This window comes from Macaca mulatta, chromosome 10, assembly GCF_049350105.2.
Source record: "Macaca mulatta isolate MMU2019108-1 chromosome 10, T2T-MMU8v2.0, whole genome shotgun sequence".
Classification (NCBI taxonomy): domain Eukaryota; kingdom Metazoa; phylum Chordata; class Mammalia; order Primates; family Cercopithecidae; genus Macaca; species Macaca mulatta.
The window spans coordinates 62,653,088-62,680,803 of record NC_133415.1 but is presented as its reverse complement, the minus strand read 5'-3'; the positions used below and the strand labels follow the sequence as shown (position 1 = coordinate 62,680,803).

The following is a 27,716-nucleotide window of genomic DNA, read 5'->3' as shown; positions in this document are numbered from 1 at the left end:
AGATTTTGAAATATATTTTTATAGCAGCATGATTTATAATCCTTTGGGTATATACCCAGTAATGGGATGGCTGGGTCAAATGGTGTTTCTAGTTCTAGATCCTTGAGGAATCGCCACACTGTTTTCCACAATGGTTGAACTAGTTTACAGTCCCGCCAACAGTGTAAAAGTGTTCCTGTTTCTCCACATCCTCTCCAGCACCTGTTGTTTCCTGATTTTTTAATGATTGCCATTCTAACTGGTATGAGATGGTATCTCATTGTGGTTTTGATTTGCATTTCTCTAATGGCAAGTGATGATGAGCATTTTTTCATGTGTCTGTTGGCTATATGAATGTCTTCTTTTGAGAAGTGTCTGTTCATATCCTTTGCCCACTTTTTGATGGGGTGGTTTGTTTTTTTTCTTGTAAATTTGTTTGAGTTCTTTGTAGATTCTGGATATTAGCCCTTTGTCAGATGAGTAGATTGCAAAAATTTTCTCCCATTCTATAGGTTGCCTGTTCACTGATGGTAGTTTCTTTTGCTGTGCAGAAGCTCTTTGGTTTAATTAGATCCCATTTATTAGTTTTGGCTTTTGTTGCCGTTGCTTTTGGTGTGTTTATTGCAGCACTATTTGCAATAACAAAGACTTGGAATCAACCCAGATGTCCATCAGTGACAGACTGGATTAAGAAAATGTGGCACATATACACCATGGAATATTATGCAGCTATAAAAAAGGATGAGTTCGTGTCCTTTGTAGGGACATGGATGCAGCTGGAAACCATCATTCTCAGCCAACTATTGCAAGACCAGAAAACCAAACACCGCATGTTCTCACTCATAGGTGGGAATTGAACAATAAGATCACTTGGACACAGGAAGGGGAACATCACACACCGGGGCCTATTGTGGGGAGGGGGGAAAGGGGAGGGATAGCATTAGGAGATATACCTAATGTAAATGACGAGTTAATGGGTGCAACAAACCAACATGGCACATGTATACATATGTAACAAACCTGCACATTGTGCACATGTACCCTAGAACTTAAAGTATAATAAAAAATAAAATAAAGTATATATTTAATGACTGTAAGACTTCAAAATTAAGTGCTGATACTGATAATATACAGTCACTCTTCATGATTAGCGTTGCTAGAAACTTTTTTTTTTTTTTGAGAACCTATTTAATTTTATTGTTTTTTTTTCCCCCACTGAACTAACCTTTGGCTTTCTTGATATATATATATATATATATATATATATATATTTTTTTTTTTTTTTTTTTCCTTTTGCCTCCTCCATGTGCATTTGTTTTCTATTGATTTTACTTTTGTCTTCATCATTCTCTTCTACTTTTGGGGGGGATTAAATTGGTATTCTTTTCCAAGTTTTTGAGATGGAGAATTAGGTAATTTGTTTTTGGTCTTTTCCAATATATATACTTCAGTGTTACAGATTTCTGTCTAATCACTTTAGACTTATCCCACAAAGTTTTGTCTCACATATTTATTATCATTTAGTTCATGGTATTTTCCGATTTTTATTTTTCATTATGTACCCATGGATTATTTAGAAGTATATTGCTTAATTTTTTTTAATATCTAGGGCTTTTCTAATAATCTTTTAAAAATATATTTATTTCTTAACTGCAGGCTAAATTTCTAGAAATGGTATTGCTGGGTCAGAAGGTATGGTGAATTTCTAGACTTTTGGTCAATATCACCACATTAACCTCTAAATGAGAGTATACCAATTTATACTTCCTACAATAGCATATGAGAATGTCTAATATCCCACTCCCACCAATACCAGGTGTTATTTTTTAAAAGCTCTTGGGCGGGTGCAGTGGCTCACACCTGTAATCCAAGCACAAATTTAACCAGGCGTGGTGGTATGTGCCTCTAGTCTCAGCTACTCAGGAGGCTGTGGTGGGAGGATTGGTTGAGTCGGGGAGTTTGAGGCTGCAGTGAGCTATGATAGCGCCAGCCTGGGTAACAGCAAGACCCTGTCTCTTTAACATAAAATAAAGTTCTTGCTAATTTGATAAGAAATAATGTGTCTTTGTTTTAAGATAAGATTTTTGAATTGCTACTTTGGTCATGTTTTTACTGACCAGTTTTTCTTTCGTAAGTTGGCTGTTCTTGTCCCTTGCTGATTTAATTTGGGCACTAGTCTGTTTGTTTATAAGGTTTTAAAAACTTTAGCAGAAGAATGAACCAGATAACATTTCCATTCTAGAACCACAACTCTGTGGGTTAAGGAGAGATGATGAGGGTCTGAACTACACTGTGGCAGAGTGGATCCAAAGTCCGGAAGGTGGGAGGAAGGGAAGGCTGAAAGTCTGGATAATTGAATATGAAGAGTGAGGAGGAGAGGGAGAAGGGAATGAATAGTCCTGTGTGTCCACTGTGGATGCCTGGGTGCTTCCTGAGGCCTTTCACAGACTTTGGAAACCCAAGATGGTGAAGGAATATGAAAGAATGTGATGAGTGATTTGTGAGGGTCGGCGTGCCCGAAAGACATTAGAGGCATCTGTGCTAGGTGGTCATAGGAGTCAGGTTCTTGCTCAAGAGAGAGAGGACGTAGTTGGAGAGAAATTTGGGGATTGTCTGCATATAAACTAGAAATGTAGAAGCTCAAAAAAGATTTGAATAGATTAATAGATTTTGATTGCTCTTGGTTATAAGAAAACTTTGGAAAGCTTGGGTTAAGAATTTGGACTTCCTTGAAGGCAACCATGTCATTTCACAAATCATTCCCTGATACTTTTGTAAGAAATGTATTGGATAAATAATTAGCTTGATCTAGAATGGTCATTAGAGTATGATAAGCTCAGGCAAATGCTGCAGACAACGAAAAAAGGAAATCTGATGTTTTCCTAACATTCTTTACACATAGTCCAACATATGATTTGTTGGTTTTTTTTTTTTTTAGTCAGAGTCTTGCTCTGCCACCCAGGCTGGAGTGCAGTGGCACAATCTCAGCTCGCTGCACCTTTGCCTTCCAGGTTCAAGCAATTCTCCTGCCTTAGCCTCCCAAGTAGCTGGGATTACAAGTATGCACCACCATGCCCAGCTAATTTTTGTATTTTTAGTAGAGTCAGTGTTTTGCCATGTTGTGCAGGCTGGTCTCAAACTCCTGGCCTCAAGTGATCCACCCGCCTCAGCCTCCCAAAGTGTTGGGATTACAGGCGTGAGCCACCACGTCTGACCTGTGGTTATTTTCTTTTAGTTTACTGTCATTAAGACTTCTGACATATTTGTTTTGTGATCTCGTTACTTCTAGATTCAATATTTATATAGAACCAGTCCTCACCTGTGTATCAATCTTTCATCCATTCTTCCATATCTAGCTATAAGAGGAAGAAAAACACAAAAGGGAGGAGATAGAGGGCAAGGAAAAGCATCTTTAAGATGATTCGGACTTGGATGGACGGGATTGTAAAGTGAATCTAAGCGCCACATCTCTCCATTGCTTCCTCTGGCTATGAGGGCAGAGAGGTACCTTTTTGTCTCTAGGGAGGTAGGCTTGACCAGGAAGGGGACCTGATTCATTTCGCCCAGGCTGTCACAGCTTCAAGAGCGCCTCTCCGCTCTTTCTGTCCCTCGACAGACCAGCTGAGCTCTTTGGAGTGATGTTGGGTTTTGGTTTGCGCTTCAGGAACCTCTTGATACTGATTTTTACCTGATCCCTTCTCTTTATATTTTAAGTGCCAGATTTTGAGGGGCAGTATTATCCTTTTAAAAAGAGCAGAGATTCCAGTGTTTTAGCCAAGATGTTTTCTTATTTTCTGCCTATAAATCCTGTATTTGCCTAAATGTTTACAACTAAAATGTGTGTTATTTTTCTTTCCTATCCTAATTGGCTATGAGTAGTAATGTCAGTTGTGAACCTTTAAGATGTTGAGAGTAGTTGTTAAACCCCCCATCCAACCTTGTTGAAACCCTAAGTTTCTGAGCCTCCTGATTAAGCAGCACAAAATCATGGGTGATTCTCCTCTGCTTCTTCTGAAATAAATTAATATGAAGTGCCATCTCAACCGACAGCATAAATGCATGTGAAACTTTGAGATTGCACAGTGTAGTAGAGAGTGGTTACGAAAACATAGCCCCTGGCCTCACTCTGACCCTTAATAGTTGTGTGACCTCTGACAGGTTTGGTCGTTGCCCCAGTTTCCTCATTTCAAAACTAGTACAGAGGATAAGAATATTTATCTGACAAAATAACCAGACTAAATGAATTTAAGAAGCTAAGCACTTAAAATAGTACCTTGTATATAGTAAGTACTGTGAAAGTATTAAGTGATAAAAGATCATCTTTTATAGAATTTTGAACTTTAAAATTTAGTCAAATAGCTTGTTTTAGTAAGATTGAGTTCTAAGGCATTTATTCAGTCTAAAGTATTTTTAGTATAATCATTTTCGTGTAGTATGAAATTGCACTCAAGAAGGGCCATTTTTGGCCGGGCGCGGTGGCTCAAGCCTGTAATCCCAGCACTTTGGGAGGCCGAGACGGGCGGATCACGAGGTCAGGAGATCGAGACCATCCTGGCTAACCCGGTGAAACCCCGTCTCTAGTAAAAAATACAAAAAAAAAAAAATAGCCGGGCGAGGTGGCGGGTGCCTGTAGTCCCAGCTACTCGGGAGGCTGAGGCAGGAGAATGGCGTAAACCCGGGAGGCGGAGCTTGCATGAGCCGAGATCCGGCCACTGCACTCCAGTCTCGGCGACAGAGCAAGACTCCGTCTCAAAAAAAAAAAGAAGGGCCATTTGGTCCAACTGACAACTCTCTGACAAACGTCTGCTGTAGGTGTTTCTTATTGTTGGTGTTTGATTTGTCTTTGATATGTCAGTTTTGACTGATGAGTAATTGTCAGAGTACTGATAACTTGTTGGAGTTGAGTGTAGCCCTGAGTACTCAGTCTGAATAAAGCATTTGGTTTTTGTAGCCCAGAGAACCTTAAATGTGACTTCTCTTCATTTTAGTCTGTAAACTTGTCAATTAGCCACATTGAAAAGTGATTTTTGCCTAGTACAACAGTAAACATGGAATCTTTTCTGTGATTGCCACGCTGATTAGGTAAATTGTCACTTGAGAAGCTATTGGCGAAGCTTGGTTTACATGGCCTTAGAGCTCTAGAAAAGGGGTAAGTTTTTAAAGACCAAAGGAAAAAATTAACTGTCATTTTTCTACTCTCGCCTGTACCTTCTGAAGTGCAATTCACTATCTCAGAATTTTTTTCCTTCCTCTCAAATGGATCTTCTGTTAGAGCCATACAAATGAATGATAATAAGTTTGTTTTACCATCTACTTCATTACAGATCAGCCATGAAATATTTCTACTTTATGAATACTTCCAGGTTATATATGTTACTAAGAGCCATATAAAGAAATTTGGTTAAAAATAACCTTGAAATATTTCTTTGAGCCTTTTTATTTTTCTTTTTGGATTGAAAACAAGGAGTGTTTTAATAATTGCATCAGAGTTTATTGAAAGTTTTGGAAAATTTGCTTAGGTTTTAACAAAAAACTGTTAATACTCGTATGTGCTGAATTTATATGGAAAAAAAAATTGTCCTGGCGGTGAGAGATAGAAAATGGAAAATAGAGAGGCAACTGGCACACTAGAAGTGATGTATTAGGAACATTTGCTGTTTTTTAAGACATTTCTAGGTGTATAGGTTAGACAATTATTTCCTCCTCCAAAAAAAGCATTTATACTTAGTAAACTTTACATTCCAGTTCTACTTAGAAATACTGCTGTGCTTAATCTAAGAATAGCATGTTTGAGTCTAATGAATATATATTACGGGTGTTGATGGCTTCATCTGCATTAGCACAGTTTCTAGGAGAAAATATACAAGTTTTTTTCCCGTCTTTATTTTTCTTAAAACATTAGATTGTTTCTGAAGGTTTCTCTTAATGTAGCTGTATCTTTGTATTGTCTTCATTCGATTTTAACGTTATTAGGGAGCCACCGTGGAAGCTTTCATAAGTACCATGGAGAATGTGTATCCTGCGATTATACCATATGTAAAGAGACACCAGGCAACCGCAATATGGAATTAAGTCCTAATGGTAAAAAAGGGTGTGTTTCCAGGGTAACCACAGTGATTCCAGGGGATGTGAAGTATAGAGGTAGACAGGGGTCCGGATGAATATTTGCTGTACTGCTTTTGACTTCTGTTTTTTACATTTGTAAATTTTGTATATATAAGGGCACTAAAATGAAATTCTTCTGGGAACATTTTAACTGATTCTCACTAAACTAATTTTGTACATGAGCTGAAAAAGTGGCTCAAACATTGATTTTACTTTCAGTAGATTACTTTCTCACAAATGGTAACTCACTGAAAGTCATATGTAAATGTATCTTAAGTTTTTGCATAGAAATAAACCATACAAATGATTGCCATTATTGTAAGAATTTTTTACTTTTACCTCTTCAGAAAATTGATTTTTTGATAGTGTATAGTCTGTAGTAATGACTCAGAACTTACTCTGGGCCTAGGGTGGGGAACTGTCTTCCTCTGTTTTCTGTGGAGTGTGTGGTAATCAGCATCCTCCACATTGTTACTCAGTTTGACTGCTAGTAGTTTGGTTTTTAAGAGATGAAAAAGGAACTTAATTCCAATTGACTAAAGATACTACCTTTTAATTCACAATGGGAATCTGCCTGGAAGTGACAGCTGGTGAAGGGCTTCCTGCACCTTTCTGAGAGGTATGTTTGGCACCCATGGGTATGGCTGCAGAAACTTTTCCAGCTGGCCATGGACTGAGGTGGGAGTGGCTGTGGCAGCTGCAGATTGCCCACCTTCAGGTAGTTTGTCCACATAAAGAAAACTTTCTTCAGTCTGGCCTTCTCAGCATGTCAAGATGGGAAGGAAGCCCAGGACTGAGGCCGCCAGTTGTGAGCTAGAATCATTGTGAGCAGCTAGATATTTTATTGATTCCATGTTCTTTGGTATGGGGCTTTTAATGCGTGATTCTACTTTTTTCTTTCTCTCTCTCTCTCTCTTAAGTAAAAAACCATATATATTTTTGGTTTCTAACCAGAGATAAGCTGTCAACTCTTCTATTCTTTAAGCAAGTAATTTTGAAAAGCATTTTTTAGTTTGTGTTTCTATTAAAATGTGAGCCTGAATACATTATGGTAAGCCTTGTTGTCCTTGGTCTCGGGAGTCTAGAGGAGGTTACTGTCCTCGCACGGTGATCTCATTAGACAACTTCTGGAACCAGCAGTTTTAATTAGGTCACAGCAGACCCCGCTGAAGGTGAAGTGACTGCAAGCTGTGGTTCGTTGATATAGACAGGCCCAGATGTTTCTTTCATCCCATATCCGTCAGTTTACATAGAAGAGCTGGAGCCATTTAATTGTTTCTTCTAGTTAGATGATGTTGCTAGTTCAGCTTTGTGTTACAAGAAAACTATCAGAAAAGATGGAGAAATGGGTGGTCCCTTCCTTAACCTGTTTTCTTGGTTTGTGTTGGAGAGATTGTGTGTGCTTTGTTTAATGTTAGTGATAGCAATTTATGCCTTCAGAAGGAAAATTTCAGGATTTCTGTTGTAGATACTATTCATTCAGTTTGTATTAATTCTATTTATGGAAAAGAACTAAACCTTTCCTTTTGCACAGCATTTAAAATATAAATGTAAAAACTGTGTAAAATATATATATCTTTACTTACACACACACACACACACACACACACACGATTATGTGAGTTTAGTGGCCAGGGATTACTAAACCTATTTTGTTATCAAAGGAAAAATAATAAAACAAAAAATTTGCTGACCCTGTTAGTTACCTATCTTTATACGTTTGTGGCGTGTGTTATTATGATACTAGTTTATTTAGTTTACAGTCTTTCTCAGATTCTTTTCAAGAACTTTTAATTATAAAATATTGGGTAGTCGAATATTGGTTACTTTAAAAAATCTTCTTAATCCTTTCTGTTTCTTTTTCAGATATGAGGCCCCAGGATTCCTGGCGAGGTCCTCCTCCCCTTTTCCAGCAGCAAAGGTTTGACAGGTAATATTAAAGTAGACATGACTTTTAAATACTTTCTGACACCAACATTTGGGGCTTACGGGTTTTATGGAAGCTAAAACCTCCATGGTTTGAAATGTACTTTTTCCCACCAAAAACAGTTTCCCTTGTGCCTGTCCTTTAAAAAGGAAGTATATAGCTAATACTTTGAATTAAAAGACTCATGTTTAATATACTTTCTTACTTTTCTTGGTTCTTTGCCTTTATTTTATTGATGCTTTTGAGATGCCCTGAAAAATGCAACACAGCTTAAAACGGTATTAGGTTTTGGTCAGGCTAAACAAATTTCTTTTTAGAAGGGTTGTGCAGCTTAATGAGGCATAACTAATGGTGTTCCACTTTTATCATTTCTGTGCGGGCAATGCAGCGTTAGTACAGACCAACCATTGATTCTTGCTGCAAACCTCTTGAAGTCCTAATCAGCTTCTTTGGTACAACTTTTTCAGGGCTGACAAGCCTATTGTAGGGCAGTGTCACTGTAGGTCAGTAGTTATTAGTTGCCACTGAAAACAGTTTCTTTAACTACTTAAGACTGAACTGAATTAAACGCAGAAGGGACTCAGAAGAGGATTATGGGATCTGCAGTCTAATAAGTACCATGGACTAGGAAGAATGTGACATGGTTTAATAACAAGGGATGTTTAACATGTATTCCTTCATTGATAAGTTGTATGCTCCTAAGTCAGATGGACTCTGTACGACAAGACAACTAGGCACGTTATGAATAATTAACTTCTGTAGAATAATTTTTAAAGGCCAGCTTTAAAATGCATCATTTCACGATGGTTTTGCCAACATCAGTAAATGCAAAAACAAATTAAGCCACATCATAATAAGGCTTTCTTTTTTGCCTTCCCAGTTTTAATCTGTTCTATTATCTTCTCCTCTGCCATGTTAACAATCTCAATCTGTTCACATCTGAAATGAATAAAGTGTTTTTATAAATGGGGTTCTAAATGCAGCTCCCCTTTTAAGAAAACTTTATAACTCTTTAGAGACTCCAAAACTTCATTTCACTGTTATCTTCAAGAGGATAAAAGGAATCATGTTATTCGATGTTTACTGATAGTATCAACTTAGTGCAAGTCTCATTAAATGTAGTACGACTAGCAATGTGTGTATTAATGTTTTGATTTTAGTATATTTTCTGAAAGCACACAGTATGTGCTGTTTCATTTTCCTCGGTACCACCAATTTTAAGCAGAAATTAAATGAGTAAGGGGTAAATTTTTCCTAAATTATATACTTGGTTTCCCTATCTTATTGCTCACTTTCCATACTGATAATAATGGCAAATGTTTGTCTGCTTACGAAATGTTAACACTGTTCACATCCTTTAATAAGAATGATTTCATTTATTCCTCCCAGCAATGCATTGAAATAGATGCTATTATTTTTACATTTTTGCAAATGAAGAAAGTGAGGCACGGAGAAGTTCAGCAGCTTACCTAAGGTCACTCTTTTGTGCCATTCTTTACCAAGAAACTTTTCACTGGAACAAAACTTACCAGAATATTTACTCTGAGCATAATATAAAGACGTAGGGACTTCAAAGGAAGTAAAGGATCTGTTTCCACTTCTAAGGCCCCAACAGCTTTCCTCCCCTCTGTTCACATTAAAAGTTTTCCTAAGATCGTCATCATTGTCCCTTCCCTTGCCCTGCTGTCCATCAGGTTTTTTTCTTATTCTACCCTAGCCAAGTACTAGTATTATTCTGACTTTGTGAACCCAGCAGGTTAGTGACAAGTTTTGTGGGGATGTTTTTTGGTTTAGTTTTAGTCAAATACTTAAAATTATACCTGAAAGCAAAAGGTAAATGTGAGCATAATAGAGTTCTATCATAAAAGTCCTACAGATATTTAAGAAATACACCATTTTGTCCAGAACCAGATTTTTACCAGTCCTTAGTTCAGTATGTTTCCATGGCACTATTCTGAGTGTTCGTTGAGAATCCTATTAAGAGACTTTTGAGTGTCTTTTTTTTTTTAATTACATTGCATTTCTTGAATATTTTCTACTTCAAGATGGTATGTATAATCCATATATCCAGTAGATTTAAAAATACAACAGGAAGATCCTCCCAACACAGACACAGCCTAGAGTTAATAGATACCCAGCGTTATCTTTGTCACTTGAGTTCTGCCACATTGTTTGGATTCTTCTTGTCGATGGAGGCCTCTTTTTCAGTCATTTGCAAGGCAGCCATTTAATTTTTTTCCTATGGGTGTTAAGCTCAATCATGAAATATCTTTTAAAACTCCGGTTTTACCATATGTATACATTTAAAATATCCAAATTCATAGTAGTTCACATTGCCAGTAACTTTCCAAAACAATCTGGAAACTTAAGAATATTGTTGTCATCTACGATGCCAAATGGCTCAAATAAGTTGCCTTATTTATTAACTTTATTTATTTATTTATTTATTTATTTACTGAGACAAGGTCTCACTCCATCACCTAGGCTAGAGTGTAATGTCATGATCTTGGCTCACTGCAGCTTCTGCCATCCAGATTCAAGTGATTCTTATGCCTCAGCCTCCCAAGTAGCTGGGACTGCAGGCCCCTACACTACCATGCCTGGCTGATTTTTGTATTTTTATTAGAGACGGGGTTTTGCCATGTTGCCCAGGCTGGTCTCAAACTCCTGCTGAAGTGATCTGCCTGCCTCGGCCTCCTGGAGTGCTGGATGACAGGCTGAGCTACTGTGCCTGGCCTCATTGCTAATTTTTAGAAGTTAGGATATGTCAGTCTCTGTGCTTCCATCCCAGATTTTAAAACATAATTTCCTAGGCAAATTTTTAGTTTTGTAAGTATTTGCAAATTATATAATTAGTCTAGACATATAGATAAACTTGTTGAAAATAAAGGCCTTTCTGTCATAAAAGTCAGAAGAGGGTAGTACATGACATCCTTGCTTTTTTCTTCTGTTTAATTTTAATTATTGATGATTTTTTCCATAAAAATTATCTTTGTCAAAAAACATTATAAGTAATCAAACAAAAAGAACTTGTGTTTTTAAACTGTGGCTTTGTTCTTAATCTGTTTTTGGAACATAAAATAGTTTTGAATTGCATTTATAATGTATATTATTTATGCCAGCAGATCTTCCTAAAACTCAGTTGAATTTTATTATTGTAAGACTCAAAAGAAAAACTGATCATAGTTAAGATATGAATTGTATTTTTAGCCTATAGGTTTTGCATTAATTGGCCCAGTTTTGAGGAGACTTTGGTTACAGCACAAACCTTAGTTTAGCTCTTCACTCCTGCAGAGACTGGAAGAGACCATTCCTATCTCTGCACATGGAGCTGTTTTTGCTAAAATAAATGGAGGCATTCTTGCTAAAATATATTTGTGCTAGTAATTATCCTGAAAAATAATTAAAAGCCCTAGCCATATGCATTTTCTTTCTGAGATAAAAACTTATTTTTAATTGTATTCTGAATTACTTATAACATATTGTTATTAGAGCTCTGGTTTCAGCTACCAACTGTAAAGAAAAGCTTTAGTCTTGCTAGAGTTCTTCAGAGAGCAGTTCATCTCTTCGAGCCATCACACAAAAATAATTATCTCTGGTGTTGTTTTAATAAAAAGAAGGCAAGCTCCAAGTGAAGGGAGGAGAGTGGGGGTAGAGAGGATGGATTCAGGCTTGAATAGATGTGAGAAGAATGCTTTACCCAGTGAGCCCAGCACCAGGCTTTTTTCCCCTAAGACCTCGGAATTGAAATTCTTATGCTGCTATGGTTATAACTGATTACCAGCTAGTCAGCACTTCAGTGAATTTAAAGTTTTATTGAATTCCTCCTAACATGGTCAGTGGCCCCAAAGCTTTTAATGTTCAAATATACTGGCGCATTTGCCTCTGTTTATTCTTTATAGTGCCTTCCATAAAATGGAAGTTATGGAAAGTGCCTTAAGGGGAAAGTCTTAAATGGTGATTGCCTTTAGAAGGTATATATCCTTGCTACATTGTTTATGTGACAGTTTTTAATTAAGTTATGATTTAGTACATTATACCTTTTGCTTTGCATCTGCAAAGTTAAAATAGGCACTTGAAGACAATTAAAACATTTCTTTCGACTAGTAATCTGGGACAGCAAACTGGGTTATAATAGCCGTTGAATCTGTGTTCCCATGTAAACTGTACACCAAATGCCAGTCAGCCCATGCCAATTAGTGCTCATGTTGCTAGGTCACCGTGGTCAATTGAAAGCTGCATCAATAGAACTTGAAAAGGTTTCCTCCCAATCAGACCTTCTGACATATTGAACAGAATAATGGATGGGAAAAAACAGCCAAGTCTCCTACCCTGGATTCAAAATACTCAGCAGTAAGAATTCATTTGCAACCTGCAATTAAGTAGAAAGAATGGATCCAAGAACGAGTCTGGACATTTTTGAAAATAAAGCCTCATTCTCCTGTCGTGTACATGTTTACTATTTGGATAGCATCTTAAATGTAGCCAACTTGGTGATCTTGGGTCTACATCTTTAAGTGACTAAAAAGGAAATTTCCCAATTGAAAATGAACAAAATAATTTTTAAAAGTCAGAACTTCTCAGTTGAGTTTAAACATCCATTGTAATAAATGCTCATGCTTCATGAAACATGTTAGATTATACTGGATATAAGGGACACAAAGGCCATTCTGATACTCTGTATCCCATATGATAAATCCAGGTAAATTGGATTGTACTAAAATTTGGAGATGATACCTGCCACTTTTAGGCTTTGTGCTGTATAGTAGGCATGGCTTCTGATGTAAACCTGGTACTTTTCTACAGAGGCGTTGGGGCTGAACCTCTGCTCCCATGGAACCGGATGCTGCAAACCCAGAATGCAGCCTTCCAGCCAAACCAGTACCAGATGCTAGCTGGGCCTGGTGGGTATCCACCCAGACGAGATGATCGTGGAGGGAGACAGGTAAATGGGTTGTGGGATGAAAAGCATACTGCTCACTTTATATTTCAGCAAGGCTCACAGGACTCCATATTTTCTTACCAACATTTCTGGAGAAGACACTGATAGAGTATCTTGGCTGAACTTTGGTCTGTCATTAAAAATGTATATGGGTTGAGTACCTGCCTCACTAAATAGGTTATATACCTTGAAGATGCCAAAGAATTTCTAACCCAAAAGCCCTTTAAATCATAGCAGTCAGTGATAATTAGTCCAAATGTAGTCAGTCACCAAAACATTGTTTTTTCTTTAAGGATATTGTTCTTTAGTAGAACCTAGATCCCTCATAATGGGTGATTTTCTGGAAGCTGGAAAGTAAGTCTACTTTTTCAGCTGTTGTCTTTTAGAAGTCATTTTAAAATGTCATTTTAGAAGTCTCCTGTCTTGATTCATCTGATATCCCTCCTCATAAATCTCTGCTTGATAATCTTCCACATATTTTTCTTCTCAATGTAAGCAGCTGTATCACTGAATGTCATAATTCCTAGACAAATTTAGTATATGTAAGCTTCAGTTCTTTCTCTTTACAGCATCCAATTTTAGCAGCATTTAAGACTGAGGTCTGTTTGACATAATTTCCTCCAGCAATTTGACAGCCTGGCCAGTATTTACATGCTCTTAATGGAATCCTTACTAGAGAACAAGATTGGAATGCTATGATTCAGAGTGTAGTGTTTATGGAGTTTGGCACCTGCAGTGATGTGAAGTGGTTTTTAAATTGCTTACCTGGTGTTGCCTCCAGGCCTTCTGCAGTGCTTCACATATTAATTAGTAAGACCTCTCTTCTCACAGCTAAGGAACATATTTTGTATACTTTTTTGATGTATTCTTACAAGTATCTCCACCTTACAAGAAGATAATCACCTTAACTGCAAATAGTTAATGTCTTCTGAGAGGATTTTTTTACAGTTTATTTAAATCAGTTTATAGAATTTTGCTTTGAATTATTTCAAACCAGGACCCCTCAAAATCACATCAGTGAATTAAGGCTCTTTATGTTACTGTGGTTAGATGGCACTAGGCAGTTTCAGTGATGAGCATTTTTGAAGTGAGGACATATTTGTAACTGAAAGAAACTTGGAGAATGTATAGTCTAGTCACCTCATTTTCCAAGTCAGAAACTGAAACCCTAAAAACCCCACACAGTTGGGCGGGAGAGCTGGGGGCTGGCTGCCTAGACTGCTGACCCCAGTTCATCCATTTTCCTTCCTCCTTTGGAGATCTTCCTTTTAAAGGAACTCTCTGCTATTGTAGGAGATAAAATTCTTATTTACTTAAAAGATATAAACTAATTGGTAAATTTATTATTCTTTTAGGACTTTTTTAAAATAACATTTCTTCTTTCTCAGTCTCTTTTCCACGGAGATACTTTTTATTAAACCACAATGTTTGAAGCACTATTAAATTGCAGAAGTCTGTTGTTAAAAACATAAAATCATTACTTCATTGTATGTTTAGTGAAGTTTTATATGACCAAACAAGGCCTTAGCCTACATTCTGGCTTTGAGTCTGCACATGTTCATATTTAAAGTACTGAAGTGCTCTCTGGGTGGCAAAATGAGGTGGGAGGGGGTTCCATTTCAAAACCCTAGAGGCCTAGAAAAGGACTTACAGTGAAGAGGTGTCAGGTTTATCTTTTGTTATACAGAAATGTTATTTGCAAGCATTCTAGGATATGTTTGTTATAAAGGTCATTGCTAATGGATTGTGTAATAACCTTAATATATCATTTAATGTCCTACTTTTTGTTGCTAAATAAAAAAATCCCTAAAATCAATTTGGCCTTAACTGACTTAGCAAGCTCTTGCCTTGTTTAAAGCAAAGTTACTTTCCTTGTGTAATAAGTCTAAATTGATGTGGGTATCTTACAACAAAGTGACTTGAATTACTACTGCTAGGACGGTGGGAAAATTGAGAACCACTGTCTGTACATGTTGTTTACACAAAACACTTAACTCTAGTGCATTTGTGTGCATTTGTGATTGTTAAGGTTTTTTTTATTTTTTTTTATTTTTCAGTAATAGCATTTGTGCTAGCCTCCAACTTTGCAACAAGTTTGTGTTAAAGCTCTGGATCAAAGCACCTGTTTATGGGACCTTTCCATGTGCTGTACCTTTAACACATACTCAGTTTCTTTATGATGTATTTTTCCATAGAAGTGTAAAATTAACTGACTTGCAGGAGTATCAGTCCAGAAAATAAACTCTTTTCTTTTGTTTATTTTCAGGGATATCCCAGAGAAGGAAGGAAATACCCTTTGCCACCACCCTCAGGAAGATACAATTGGAATTAAGCTTTTGTAAAGCTTTCCCAAATCCTTTCATCATTCTACAGTTTTATGCTATTTGTGGAAAGATTTCTTTCTCAAGTAGTAGTTTTTAATAAAACTACAGTACTTTGTGTATTTCTTTTAACTGTGTATATTTCTACTGATCTGATCTCACTGTTTATGTTGCTTTCCAAAGATGTATGTTGCATAATACAGTGGATCTGAATTTATTATTGCTTATAAAACACAATTTGATGGAATAGGAGTACTGGTTTTTCATTATGGTTAAAAATGAAACCAGCTGTGGATTTCAAAACACAGTGTATTCTAGATCATCTAAGATCCATGCTGATTTTTATTGCACAAGAATTAGGTTTGAACTCTTGAGCTGGAACCCTCAGCAAACTAGAGTATATATTGTTCAGTATTTCTTTGGAAACATTTCATTAATGTACTTGTCTTACAGAAATTTCTGGACTTTAGTAAAAAAAAATAAAGTTAAACTTTTGAAACTCTGTTTTGTGTTCTTGTTATTTTGCAGTATTTCTACTTTGAAAATCTTGACCAAGCATGGTTTTTTAAAACTAACTTTTGCAGAAAACTATTTATTTCTATAATCAGATGTCAAACCAAAGGACAAAGAAGTCAATTTGAAGAAGTAGATTTTAAAAGATAGGGTCAGCAAGACATAACAAAAGCTTTAACTTTGTTGTATTAGTATGTCAGTGACTGATCTGGCTAACTCAAAAATCTTTGTGAGATAAATAACATTTTTACAAATTTAATGTAGACTTGTGCTCCAGTTTTAAGGACTTGTTTTAAATCTTCAAGTTGACAATTAATGGCCAAATAGTCTATGCTCCTTAGCATATTTTTTGTATTTCATTAGATTGCAATTTGTACTCATGTTTTTCCTTGCTACACTAAGCACACTATAAATTGCTTAAATGTGTGTTTGGAGTTCACATACGGCACTTACGTATGCATTTTCATTTGATTACCAAAACATATTTAGACATACATACAAAGACTATTGCTTTGTTTCAGTTTTTCCCTCCTAGCCCAAGATTGTGAGGTAAAGTTTCTCTTTGACCTCCTGACTTAGGGCATTTTTGCTTTAATATTCAACTGAAGTGTACTTGCTAAACTTAGTCTGGGGGGGTGAAAAAAAATCTCACCTCAACCTTGAATAGGAAGGTATTTTGTAGCTATTGAGTTCATTGCTAATGATGGGTGACCAGAGCAGGATCCTTTATTGTTGAGACAAAGAGTCTCTCCATCAGGAATTACCAATCCAACCCTTACATAATTGCCTTCGCTCAACATTCAAGTGATAATGTCTTCTATTAAATTTCTCTATAAGTTTATCTCCCAAGTATTAAAAATATAGATAGCTATCTCAGTAAAGCATTGCATTTTCCAAAGGAGTAAATGTTTTACTGTTCATAGTTCACAGTCAAAACCCACAATTCCACTCTTTATATTCTCATACCTTTAGTTTTGACTTAGTTTTATTTTAAGCTGTCTTGAGAATTCAGTTTTTGACTGAATGTTTAAAGCACTGTTTGGAAGACATCTGAGCAAAAGGCCTGATGGAGAAACTGATGACAGCAGATTTCCTCTGCAGAATTGGCAGGTGTTCCCTCCCTGAGCCAGCTTCAGGCCCTGCTCCTGACCTCACCCCTGCTGCTGCCTCTCCATCCTTAGTCTTCATCTCTTTCCAACTTGTCTCCGCGTTTGAATCTTCCAGGAAAATGCCCTGCCCATTTCAATAAGCACAATGCTTTTTAGAGCTTTAATGTTTAAAGCTGTAAATATCTCCTCCAAATTCTGATGTAAAAATAAATTCGTTGGGCCAATTTTAAGTAGTTATTTGTACGCAATTATATTCTCTTTAAACGGCACATTTTTTCAGGGTCTTCTATTAAAGTTAAACAAAAAAATCTTAGAACCTGGAAACAGCTTGACTACTCTGGGGCTAAGGGCCCGTAATGAGCAGTTGTCTTCCCTTTAAAGATCAAATGGGGTAATGTATGTTAATGTACAAAGCCGTCTACAAACTGGTATTAAATTGCCATTTAGCGTTACAAAGGCAAATTGGGTGTAATGAGCGATAGGTTAATTTTCGTACGATGACGTGGGATGCCAGGAACAGGCCGGGTGAGGCCGGAGTCCCAGCACTTCCTTGCTGGGAGCGCCTGGACCGAAATGAAGGGCCCGGGCGCGGCGACCTCGCAGCCGGGGGCGGGATGGTGGCGGCTTCCGGGACCCGCGGGCTACTCAGGGCTCAGGTCCTAGGTGCTTGGCTCAACTTTCTCCCAGCGGGGTTGGGAAGTGCCGGCCCTCGATGCACGTGGGGCACGCGCCCGGCGCCTGGGTCTCCCCAGCGGCTCATTAGCCGCCCGGCCCACCCCGCAGACGCCGCGACTGGCCTTCCCGGGAGCCCCGCGAGCCGGCCGCACGCACAGGATGGGCGCGGAAAGCTCCTTCCTCCACCCTCGGGCGCACCCTCCTTCCTCGTCCGCGTCCCCTCACGCGGCGCCGCAGCTTCTCAACCTGCCGCTGCATCTCAACTCCCTGTACAGATGCAAGCAGCAGAGCTGTAGAATACCAGAAATGGTCTTCCTTCCGAGGCTGCTGTTTTAAGTTCCAAGTGTGAAAGTAACCGAATTTAGCTATGCTTTGAAATCTAAAATCCGGACATTCCCTGAAGAGTCAAGTTAGAGCTCCCAATTCCTCGATCTGGCTCCGTCCCACTGACTGACGCCTTCTGCCCACCCCGAAAGGGTCCTGGAGCTGCGATCTCGCCAGACTCTATTCCTGGTGATCCACTGCTCTGCTATTTCCCATCAGGAATGAACGAATGAACTAGCAAACGGCCCATTCTCGATGGATTTCTCCTCCACCCAGTAAAGCAGAATCCTCCTGTGGCTTGTTTCTCCATGCCTTATTTATGGAATGAGGGCCAAAAGAGAACAGGCTTTAATTGATGTGTATGAAATAGGAATACAGCTGTTCACTACTGCAAAACAGTTTGCACAACTTAAATTTAGGCAATGTTCCTAGTGAAACTTTTTTTTTAGAAGTCACCTAAAACAATTACTGAAGGTTACATGGAATTTCAAAAAACGAAAGGCATTTCATTCAATTGCAGGTAAACATTCTAAAGCAAAAACAAAACCAAACCCACCTCTCCCAGAAACTTCCATTACCTCTAAAGTTAAAAATAATAAAAACAAAAGTGATATTGAAATCACAAAGTTATCTCAATACTTACTGGAGAGCGCAAATTCCTGATGGGATGCGAATGCAGTTCCCCAGTCTAGGTATCTTCTTTGAAACTTCCCCAGATGTTCACCCAATCTCACTAGTAGTGAAAGGGTATTTATATGTTTAAAAATGTATCATTTTTCTCTCACTGGGTTGCAGGATAACAAGTAATAGTGTTTCAAAAAACTGTACTCAAATAATTAACATACAGGGTTTCATCCACACATTAGGGTTATGGTAAGCAGTGAGGGAGTATTATCCATGCTTTGAACTCTGTTTGAAATTTGTGTTGCCACCACATAATGCATTATGTTCTCTTCGGCACAAATTCACATCTAAAAATCCAATTGATAGGTCTTTATATAATTATGGCTCACAAATTTATTCTAAAAAGTCTTTTAAAATAATCAGTATTCAATGCAGTTAACAAAGCAAGTCTATGGAAGATGCTTGCATTTAGTGAACAGGACTGAGTCTCTGATTTGCTTTAAATTGAAAGTAAACAGTCGCTAGCCGAATGGAGTTTGAACACAACATCTGTGTTGATAGAAGTCTGACTGACTACTTGTTCTGACCATTAAGTTTTAGCTCTAGGCAAAGACTTAAATAGAAGACAACTGGGTTACACCCCCATCCTTCCATATACAAAACACCCTTCTTGTGTCCTTCTAAACTGCACACACTCTCGCACACACAGCACTTCAATATACATCCCAACACATATTACAGAAAAGTACCTGCAATCCCTATGTTCCTGTCTGCAACTTTGATTCTGGCTTTTGGTTTCCGTGCCTCAATTGGAAAAGGTAAGTCAGATTCTTGTAAAACCCAAAAACATTTAGGAAAAGGTCACATCTGCTGAGTAAGCATTTTTGAAACAGGTTTGCTGTGGCCTCTGCCAAACTTTGAGGGGCCTTTGTTTCACTCAGACCCTGCGCCAGTCCTCCCTCTTAGTTGTGGAGACACTTATCCTCCTCTTCAGTTAATGAGTTTCACCTAGTCCGGCCGTTTGTATTTTTATAAAAGATCTGCAAAGCACTAATTGCAGAAAGAAGAAAACAGCTCTTGTTTTGCATTAATCAGAAGGTGGGATTCTATGGTAAAAACATTTCTATTTTAAGCTGCAAGAATCAAACCTTTCCCTAATTTCAGGATATGCACACATACACTCAGTAAGTCTCTGGGTATAGAATGTTAAGCCCTTTGCAGCAATTATTTCTGGCTTGGGGTTTTTTACTGCTTAAAGGAATGCTGAAAGGAAAAAGATACGCCCACACAAAATACACTTTCAGAAAATACTGTATATAAAAGTTGTTTCTTCTTAATGTGACATATTTTTAAAAGAAAGTGCATGCCTTCAGTCTAAAGGATTTTTTTGTTCCAGAAATAAACTGTCCATGAAGACTTATTTTCTTTAAATATGTTACCCGGAGCCCTTGGACTATAAGCTATTACTGTTTTTGTAGGTATTGGACTGTAACAAAAAAACACTGCCAACCATGTGGACTTTTAGAACGTTTTCTACAAGTAAAATTTCAGAATTATGGTACTATTGTGAGGAAATCAAACTAATATAAACAAACATTCTGAAATCTGGCACATCAATAATAGTCTTGCTAGCTTAGTTAACATTTCTAAAGTCATTTCCATTAATATGCCAAAAAACCCCTAAGTTGAGAGAATTTTGTGGGTGTATTGTAACATTTTCATACAAATCTGTCTGCTCAAATTATTTGTTCTTACATAAAATGTCTCAAAAATTAGATCTCATTTTCTAAAAATTCTTTTACAACCCCTTGATAAAGGGTGATTTCCTTGCTTCTTTAGTGGTTTTCTCCCTCTGTGAAAGAAACTAGAGTTTTAAAAAATTACTATGCAAAAGAGTCTAGAAAAAGTGCAAGTTTAACTTCTAAAACACCTTCTTATGAATTCATGTTGCACATTCAGAAAAACGTTCTAACAATGAAGTGAAACACAATGTTTCAGCCCCAAGCTGTAATTCTAAAATCTCAAATGTAGAAGAGGTTTGGGGTCTCCGGTAACTATTTGTTTTGATCATTTGCAAATCATGCTTTATCCACGTTATTTCTTTAATTTTCATTAATTTTATAAACACACATTCTTCAGCTTTTAGTATTTTTACTCCAATACCAGTCATTTATGAGTTAACTGAGCTGTGTTGTCACATCATGACAACTAGTATTTTAAAAACGCATCAAGTCCTGTATAAACTTAATGAAAAAGAAATGACCACTTGACTTTTAGAAAAAAGAACTTGTTTCTTTTAAGTTATATTTAAATATCCATTTGAAACATAGGAAATATAAATCGACATATTAAAGAGTAAATACATTATTTGTACAATAAAACACCAACAAAACCAGTGCAACTCCTAAGTTCTAAATATGGTGGGAAAATTATAAATATTTTAGTTACTCATTCCTTATATCTTGATTACAATTCAATACATCACCTTTCTTCTTCTTGTCATGCTTTGAATATAGATTAATTGATGTAAATTCTAGAAATTTTAATTGTTTGTTCTAGTACTTTATCAAGGTATTCAAATTCAGACAAGAAAATACCTCAAAAAGAGTAAATACCATGTTTACAGAAGGATAGGGTTATTTATTTTCTCAGTTGATTTTGGGAGACCAGATTGCATATACAAATAGTATACAACCTTCCTTTCTTATGGTGAGCTGCATCTTAGGGGGGAAAATCCTCTTTTAGGGTAACATACAAACACTCATTTGCCAAATAACCATCAAAACATTTTGAAATCAGCATTAAATTTAAAAAGCTCCATCAATCCATATAATCAGTATTCTATTTTGATTCCATTGCTCTATTACCTAAATGGCAGTAATTCCTCTGCAATAATGTTGCTATGTGTATGATCCACCTTGAGCTACAATTCAATTTACTTTCAATCAAACATTAATGAAATTGCACTTATGGGGCCCTTCGAAAATTAATCTCCCAAGATAAACTCCACTTCAGAAAGGACTCATTGTTAAAGCTGGGTTGATTTTTAGAGTTACAAACGCCAACAAAGTTTCCAACTTTGAGAGCTGTGGTTAAGAACGCCGTGTGAATTTCTCCAATCTTTTCGCGTCATTTAAGAACTTCTAGGACGAGAAAATCACCTCAAAGCCTCGTGGCATAATGTTACACTACTCGGTTTCCGGGCTGTCGCTGTCCCCCGCCCCCAGCAAAGAGGTTCACAGCCTGCCCCTCTCTGAGATCGGTTCGTTTTGAATCGCCGTTTACACGCGCGAGTCAGTTTTCGCATGCCTCCCCCATCCGTTCTAGCAGTTTCTTGCAGACCCTTCGGCTGCACCAGGTCCTAGCCCCGGGGCGCCCTCGCTGTCACCACGTCCTGCCATAGAGCAGGTTGGCGCCCAGGACACCACCGCCGTACTCCCCGGCGGCCGGGTCCAGGGCCGCCAGGCCGCCCCCCGGGCCGTGCAGCGCGGGTGGGCTGGGCGACAGCTCCTCCAGCTCAGGCGCGGGCGTCGGGGCCGGCGGCTGCGGACCGGCCTGGCCAGGGGTGGGCGTGCTGGCACCGTTCTGGCACGGCTTGCCGTCCTTGACCAGCACGGGCACAGCCACGCGGCGCGGGGACGGCGGCGGAGGCGGCGGCGGGCCCAGGCCACCCTCCTGCTGCAGCTGCTGCGCCGCCTTGTCCTTGGCCTGCCGTTTCATTTTGTAGCGGTGGTTCTGGAACCAGATCTTGACCTGCGTGGGCGTCAGGTGGATCATGCTGGCCAGGTGCTCGCGCTCGGGCGCCGACAGGTACTTCTGCTGTTTGAAGCGCCGCTCCAGCTCGTAGACCTGCGCCTGCGAGAAGAGCACGCGGCGCTTCCTTCGCGGAGCGGCCGCCGCCGCCGCCGCGTGCAGCGGGGCCAGCGACTTGGCGGCGTCCGCGATGCCCGTCAGCGACCCCATGCCGGCCACATTCACGCCCGCCGACGGCCCCATGAACCTGGAGACTGGGGAAGAGGCCCAAGGGGGAAGGCGGGTGAGCTCCAGGCCCGCTGGGAGCCGCTCCAGCCGCCGCTCTCTTCTCGCCGCGGCGGCCGCGACGCTGCCGGGCCCTCGCTGAATCCCAGGACCCCCTGAGCGCCGCGGCCCCGGGCCCCAGCACGCCCCGCGCTCCCTCGGCCGGTCCCAGGGCACCGCACGCAACAGGTCCCAGGACCCCGCGCGCGTAACCATTCGGGTCCCAGGACCCCCCGCGCGCCCAGAGTCCGCGGAAACCCCCCGCGTCCCGGGCCGCGTCCCAGAACGCCCAGCGCGCCCGCTAGGTCCCAGGACCGCCTAAGCCGCGCGCACCCCGTCCCGCGCCCCCCGGCTGTGGCGGGAAACGCCTGAGCCGCCCGCAGTCCCGCGCTCCTGGCCCCTCTCACTTGACGAGTAGCGTGGGTCCGGGTTGGCGCCGTACCAGCCGGTGGCCGCGCCGCCCCGCATGCCGTCCGTGTAGGCGGGCAGCTCGCCCATGTTGCCCAGGCCGCCGTTGCAGTAGCCGCCCATGGCGCCGTGCGGGAACTGCGAGACGCCAGGCGGCATGTGGTAGGTGGCGGCCGCCGCCGCCGCCGCTGCTGCCGCCGCCGCCGCGGCCGCCGCGTTGTGACCCGCCATGGCGTGAGGGGGCTGCATGCCTGCCACGGTTGCCGCCTGCGAGGAGGGCCCGGGTGGCGGCGCGCGGTAGGCGGCGGCGGCCGCGGCCCCCAGGGGCGCCCCCAGGCCGGGTGGCGCGCCGTCCATGGCGCCGCCGAACTTCTTGTAGGTCTCCTCGATGGGGCTCAGGATGTCGGACACGGAGAAGGGCGTCGAGTGCTTTGGGCTCAACGACATGGCTCGGCGGGCGACCAGGTAGGGGGCCCGGGGCGCGCGCCGGCAGGACGCGGCGGCCGCTCGTCGCCGCCACCTCGGCTGCGGCAGCTGAGCCTGTGACGAGGAGTCGGCGGCTCGGCGAGCCCCCCGGGCTGCGGGATCTGGGGTTTATTTTAGTCCGGCGCCAGGTTTACGACAGACTCGGGGGGCGGAGCAACATCCCAAACGAGCAAACAATGGTCATTGACATCTTTTTCTCTCGCTCCCCCCAGCCCCCGCCCCATAATGGAGGCAAAAAAGGTAAAAGCGGCAGTTGGGTGTTTCTTGGAAAGATCACCCCCCGTTGCTTTTCCCATCCTTCGCCTCTCCATCTGCGGCCGTTACCCCAGCCCTCGAGCTCCAGAAATAGAAACTCGGAGGTTGGCGTCGAGGCTAGACAGGAAGGACTCCTCGCCTGGTCCCGTCCAGACCCCAGTTTTCTAAAGCGACTTCGATGCAAAGTCTGGTATAATTGCGGAGTGGGGAACATACTGCTAAGTTTGGGGGGAGGGTGTTGCGGGAGCTCGCTTCGTCCTCTCCAGTTACCAGTCCCTCATTCGCTCCATCACCTAAAGTGTTAAAAAAAAAAAAAAAAAAAAAAAAAGACTCTTGGGTCCCACCGTAAGAGCGCATAAAGAGAGGAGGTACAATGACCGTCCTTTGCCATTGTAGGGCTCCCTAATTTATGCGTCTTTAGACCCTTAAGCATCATTTTGTGGGCAACCAAACGGGCACTTCCAAATTAGCTCAAAGTATCCAAGCCCAAAGAAGAGAGAAAACACATACACTGATAAATACGCAGATACTAACTTGTAAGTATTCTGTTTTTCCTCTGTGGGGATGGAGATTGAACAAGGGAAAGAGGGGGAACATTTTTATTTCCTAAAATATTTCATACTGAGTTTACACTTGAAAAGTTGTTTTTACTGCTTTCTTTCTCTTTGTGTGTGTTCTTTCTCTCTTTCTCTCAATAAATATCTCTGACTTAAGTTTATTCTCCCATCACTATCATGATCAAAAAGAAAAGACAAAACATCAAAACTTCCAAATATTTCTAGTTGTTCGCAATGGGCCTTTTTGTTGTTGTTGGAAAAATATAACCTGTTCAAGCGGTATGAAAATGGATGCAGAAATCAGGTGAAAATTGTAGTTTCTTTGAAAAAATACAAAACCATAGATAAACAGATTTTTAAAACTTTGTCATCCTTTGACTTGCAGTTTTATCTGAATACTTAGACATTACGAACTCTCTACTAAATACTGAACAAGACAAAGCATAAGACAAAAGAAGTGCAAAGCATATTGATTAAATTTTGAAAACAATCTTGCAGCAATAATAATGATAACGGGGAAATGAAGATAAAATTTGTAAGTTTTCCTGGAAACTGGAGCAGGAGAAAGAAAAACACGGAGAGTACTTTCTTAAGCAATATTTTACGCGGTTTTTTTGGTTTTTTTTTTTTTTTTTTTTTTTTTTCCAGAAAAGGGTGTGTGGAAACGATTTAAGTTTAACCTGACAGTACATGTTTTGAAGGCAAGAACAGTATTACATATTCCTTTTTCTGTTTGGTTTTAGCCCTTTGGTGTCAATGTGTTCCATGGTTTTGTTCTTATGATTTAAATTATTGTTTTGTTAATCTCAGTATAGTTTTGCAAAGAATCTGCCCTTTCTAGGGGGGAAAAAGTCATAGGTCACCTATGGGAACGAAGTGACAGACGAATGTTAAGAGTAATGTTTTAATATACTGTAAAAATAAAATGCAAGGTTACAAGAATTGTTTACAGACATCAATATTGACTTAGCAAGATTCATATTGCTACAGTTTTAACATGATGCTACTTTTACAGGCCTTTTATGAACTTGAAACACTTGGGCTATGTCTTCATCCTCACCTGCACTGGAATTACCTACTTAAAAAAACAAACAAACTAATGATACACAAAGAAGCATTTATGTATGTATTTAAACACTTGCTGGGATCCTTCTGAAAACTACAGTTTGGATTTTACGTTTCCAGTTTAGTTTAAATTGTATTGTTTACTTGTATGTATTAGCTTAAATAAAATAGAAAGTCATTTCAAACGTTTCTCAGAGACAACAGGGTAAGTAAAAAATAATTGTGTTATGACATCTGTGAATATAAAAGTTATTTGTAGACCATTATATTTTATTTTTCAAGTTCAAATGTATTTCAAAAATAAAATTCATTATCATAATCTCCATATTGATTAGTTGTCCAAATTGAAAGGTGTTTACAATTCTAATTTTTTCCAGATGATTGTTAGTTACTCTGTTTTCAGGCTATACATTTCATCTCATGTAATTTTCTTTGTAGAACTTTGACATCCCAGTTAACATTAAGTGGTTGTATTACAATTTTTGCTTACTTTGTTTTTCAACTGCATTGGGTCCTGTTATGAGTGCATATACATCTGGAATGCTTCCATCTTTAAATTAAAAGCACTTTATCACATCTGAAGGTTCTCTGCAGTAAGTCACTTTCTGACTGCTTAGGAATTTGATAAGCCAAATAGTATTCCATCACTATAGGTAAACAGTTCTGGGGAAGAAAAATCTACAATTTTTGACATTTCTCCCTGTCAATTGTTTGTATCTCATTCTAGAAATTACGTATCTTCATGCCGGAAACACTATTTGGATGTGTGTGGATGATTCTTAAAATTGATATAGTCTGAAGGATGTGTATGTACATTTATATATAGATACAATATAACGCAATTGATATTCCATTGAAGCTTTGTATTCATTTCATCAGATTATCGTGTACCTAAATTACGTGTGGAAATTTATACTTAGTATATTCTCAAATATTATTGACTAAATTGCATTTCACAGGAAATTTATTTCTCAGGAGTGTTTTCTCATTGTTTTCCTTAAAAAGCAATGCTGGCACCCAGCAAAATAATACAATTAAAAAATAAAATAAAATGCAAATACTACCTAAGGGAATACAGTGAAAAGAAATGGTTCTCACTCTCCTATCCTTCAAGCCTCCCAGTTCTTCTCCTCAGAGTATTTGGTGTTACCTGTTTCTTTTGGAATAGCCTGTCCATCTAGAAGCATACTACCATTTTACACACAAAGGATAGCATGCTCTATGTGATTTGGTACCTGCCTTTTTCATAGATTAGGTTTTCATAGTTTCACACATTACAACATTGAAAGCAGACTAAGATAGGCTGTGGCAGATACAGAAATTTTTTCTAGACAAAAAGACAAGATTTTTCTAGATAAAACACTCCCCTGGCTTTCTAGCAAAAATGTGGAATTTATTGAAAATCTCTGATGTGTTGGATAGCCTTAGTGCCAAAAATGTTTAGCAAAAAAATTCTGAAGAAAGAGTCTTCTGCGGTTTGGATTTGCTGTTGGCAGACAGAAGCTCAGCAAAAGGGACTTGGGAGGAGTTGAGAAACTTCTGACATACCCACTTTGAAGTGGGGGTCCAGCCAGTACTTAGAGGGAAATACTGTTTTTCTAGGTGGTGAATAGGTTTCCAGTGGGTCTTGTATTTCCTCATCAAGACTAACTGAAAGTATAACTTTCTGCTTGATACCCAAAAACGTAAGTGCCTTTTAGAACTGAGACACTTGCTACATTTGCAGTTAAACTAGTTGTGAAATAATTTGATTAATAAAAGTTTTATGTTGTAGAAGTAGCCTTAAAATACTGTCTTTGCAGTTGGGAAGGTAATAAAGAAACATCTTAAGGAAACTAGTATTTTGCAGCAAAATTTGAGGTTATAAAGAGGAAAATAAAACTACTGTAGAGATAAGCACAAAGTTTATTTGAATTATTTTACTTTTTTTTTTTGCTAAATTCATCAGTTTCTGAGATCTGGTTCTCATCTTTTTAGTCCCTCTATAAGCCTTTTTCCAGTAGTGTTCATTTCAATTATTTTAAATGTCTTATGGTAATTTTACACTTGTGTTTATAAAGCTTTGTTATTTCTATGTAACACAGTAATCCTTTCATATTTTCTTCACAAAATAGAAACTCCTGGAAGTTTACTCAAAAAAATCTTGTGATCCTTTTCCTGAGATTCAGATATTTTAGACTGAAAATTGTTTTCTGACCAATGATAATTGGTACCAATGAACATATTTTAAGCTAACACAATCATTAGTACAGTATGAGAATGAATAGTAGGTGATGAAGACATTTTGTTGTCAAAATTATTGTAATATGGTCCAATGAAATGATTCCTCCTCCCATCCCCCTAACGAAAAAAACAAAGCAAAACAAGAAACCTCCCCTTCTAGGGTCAAGCTGTAACACCAGTTTTTAC

General features: G+C 39.3%; 3 protein-coding genes across 5 annotated transcripts in view; 1 reads left to right on the top strand and 2 right to left on the bottom strand.

The window, feature by feature from the left end:
• The window catches only part of XRN2 (5'-3' exoribonuclease 2), an 88,728-nt gene extending 72,952 nt beyond the window's left edge, over positions 1 to 15,776 (top strand). For all 3 annotated transcript variants that reach the window (XM_015149588.3, XM_015149587.3, XM_015149589.3), the window contains 3 exons: positions 7,951 to 8,014; positions 12,818 to 12,956; positions 15,220 to 15,776. In XM_015149588.3, coding sequence (XP_015005074.2) covers positions 7,951 to 8,014; positions 12,818 to 12,956; positions 15,220 to 15,285 — 269 coding nt within the window. In that variant the 3' untranslated portion in view covers positions 15,286 to 15,776. The remainder of the gene's footprint in view (positions 1 to 7,950; positions 8,015 to 12,817; positions 12,957 to 15,219) is intronic.
• Positions 15,777 to 20,019: 4,243 nt separating this feature from the next.
• LOC144332242 (homeobox protein Nkx-2.4-like) lies at positions 20,020 to 22,752 on the bottom strand. Its single transcript, XM_077952228.1, has one exon. The coding sequence runs from the start codon at positions 22,750 to 22,752 to the stop codon at positions 21,904 to 21,906; it is 849 nt and encodes a 282-aa protein (XP_077808354.1). The 3' UTR covers positions 20,020 to 21,903.
• Positions 20,810 to 23,391, bottom strand: NKX2-4 (NK2 homeobox 4). Its single transcript, XM_077952229.1, has one exon. The coding sequence runs from the start codon at positions 23,389 to 23,391 to the stop codon at positions 22,855 to 22,857; it is 537 nt and encodes a 178-aa protein (XP_077808355.1). The 3' UTR covers positions 20,810 to 22,854.
• Between the last annotated feature and the right edge of the window lie 4,325 nt (positions 23,392 to 27,716).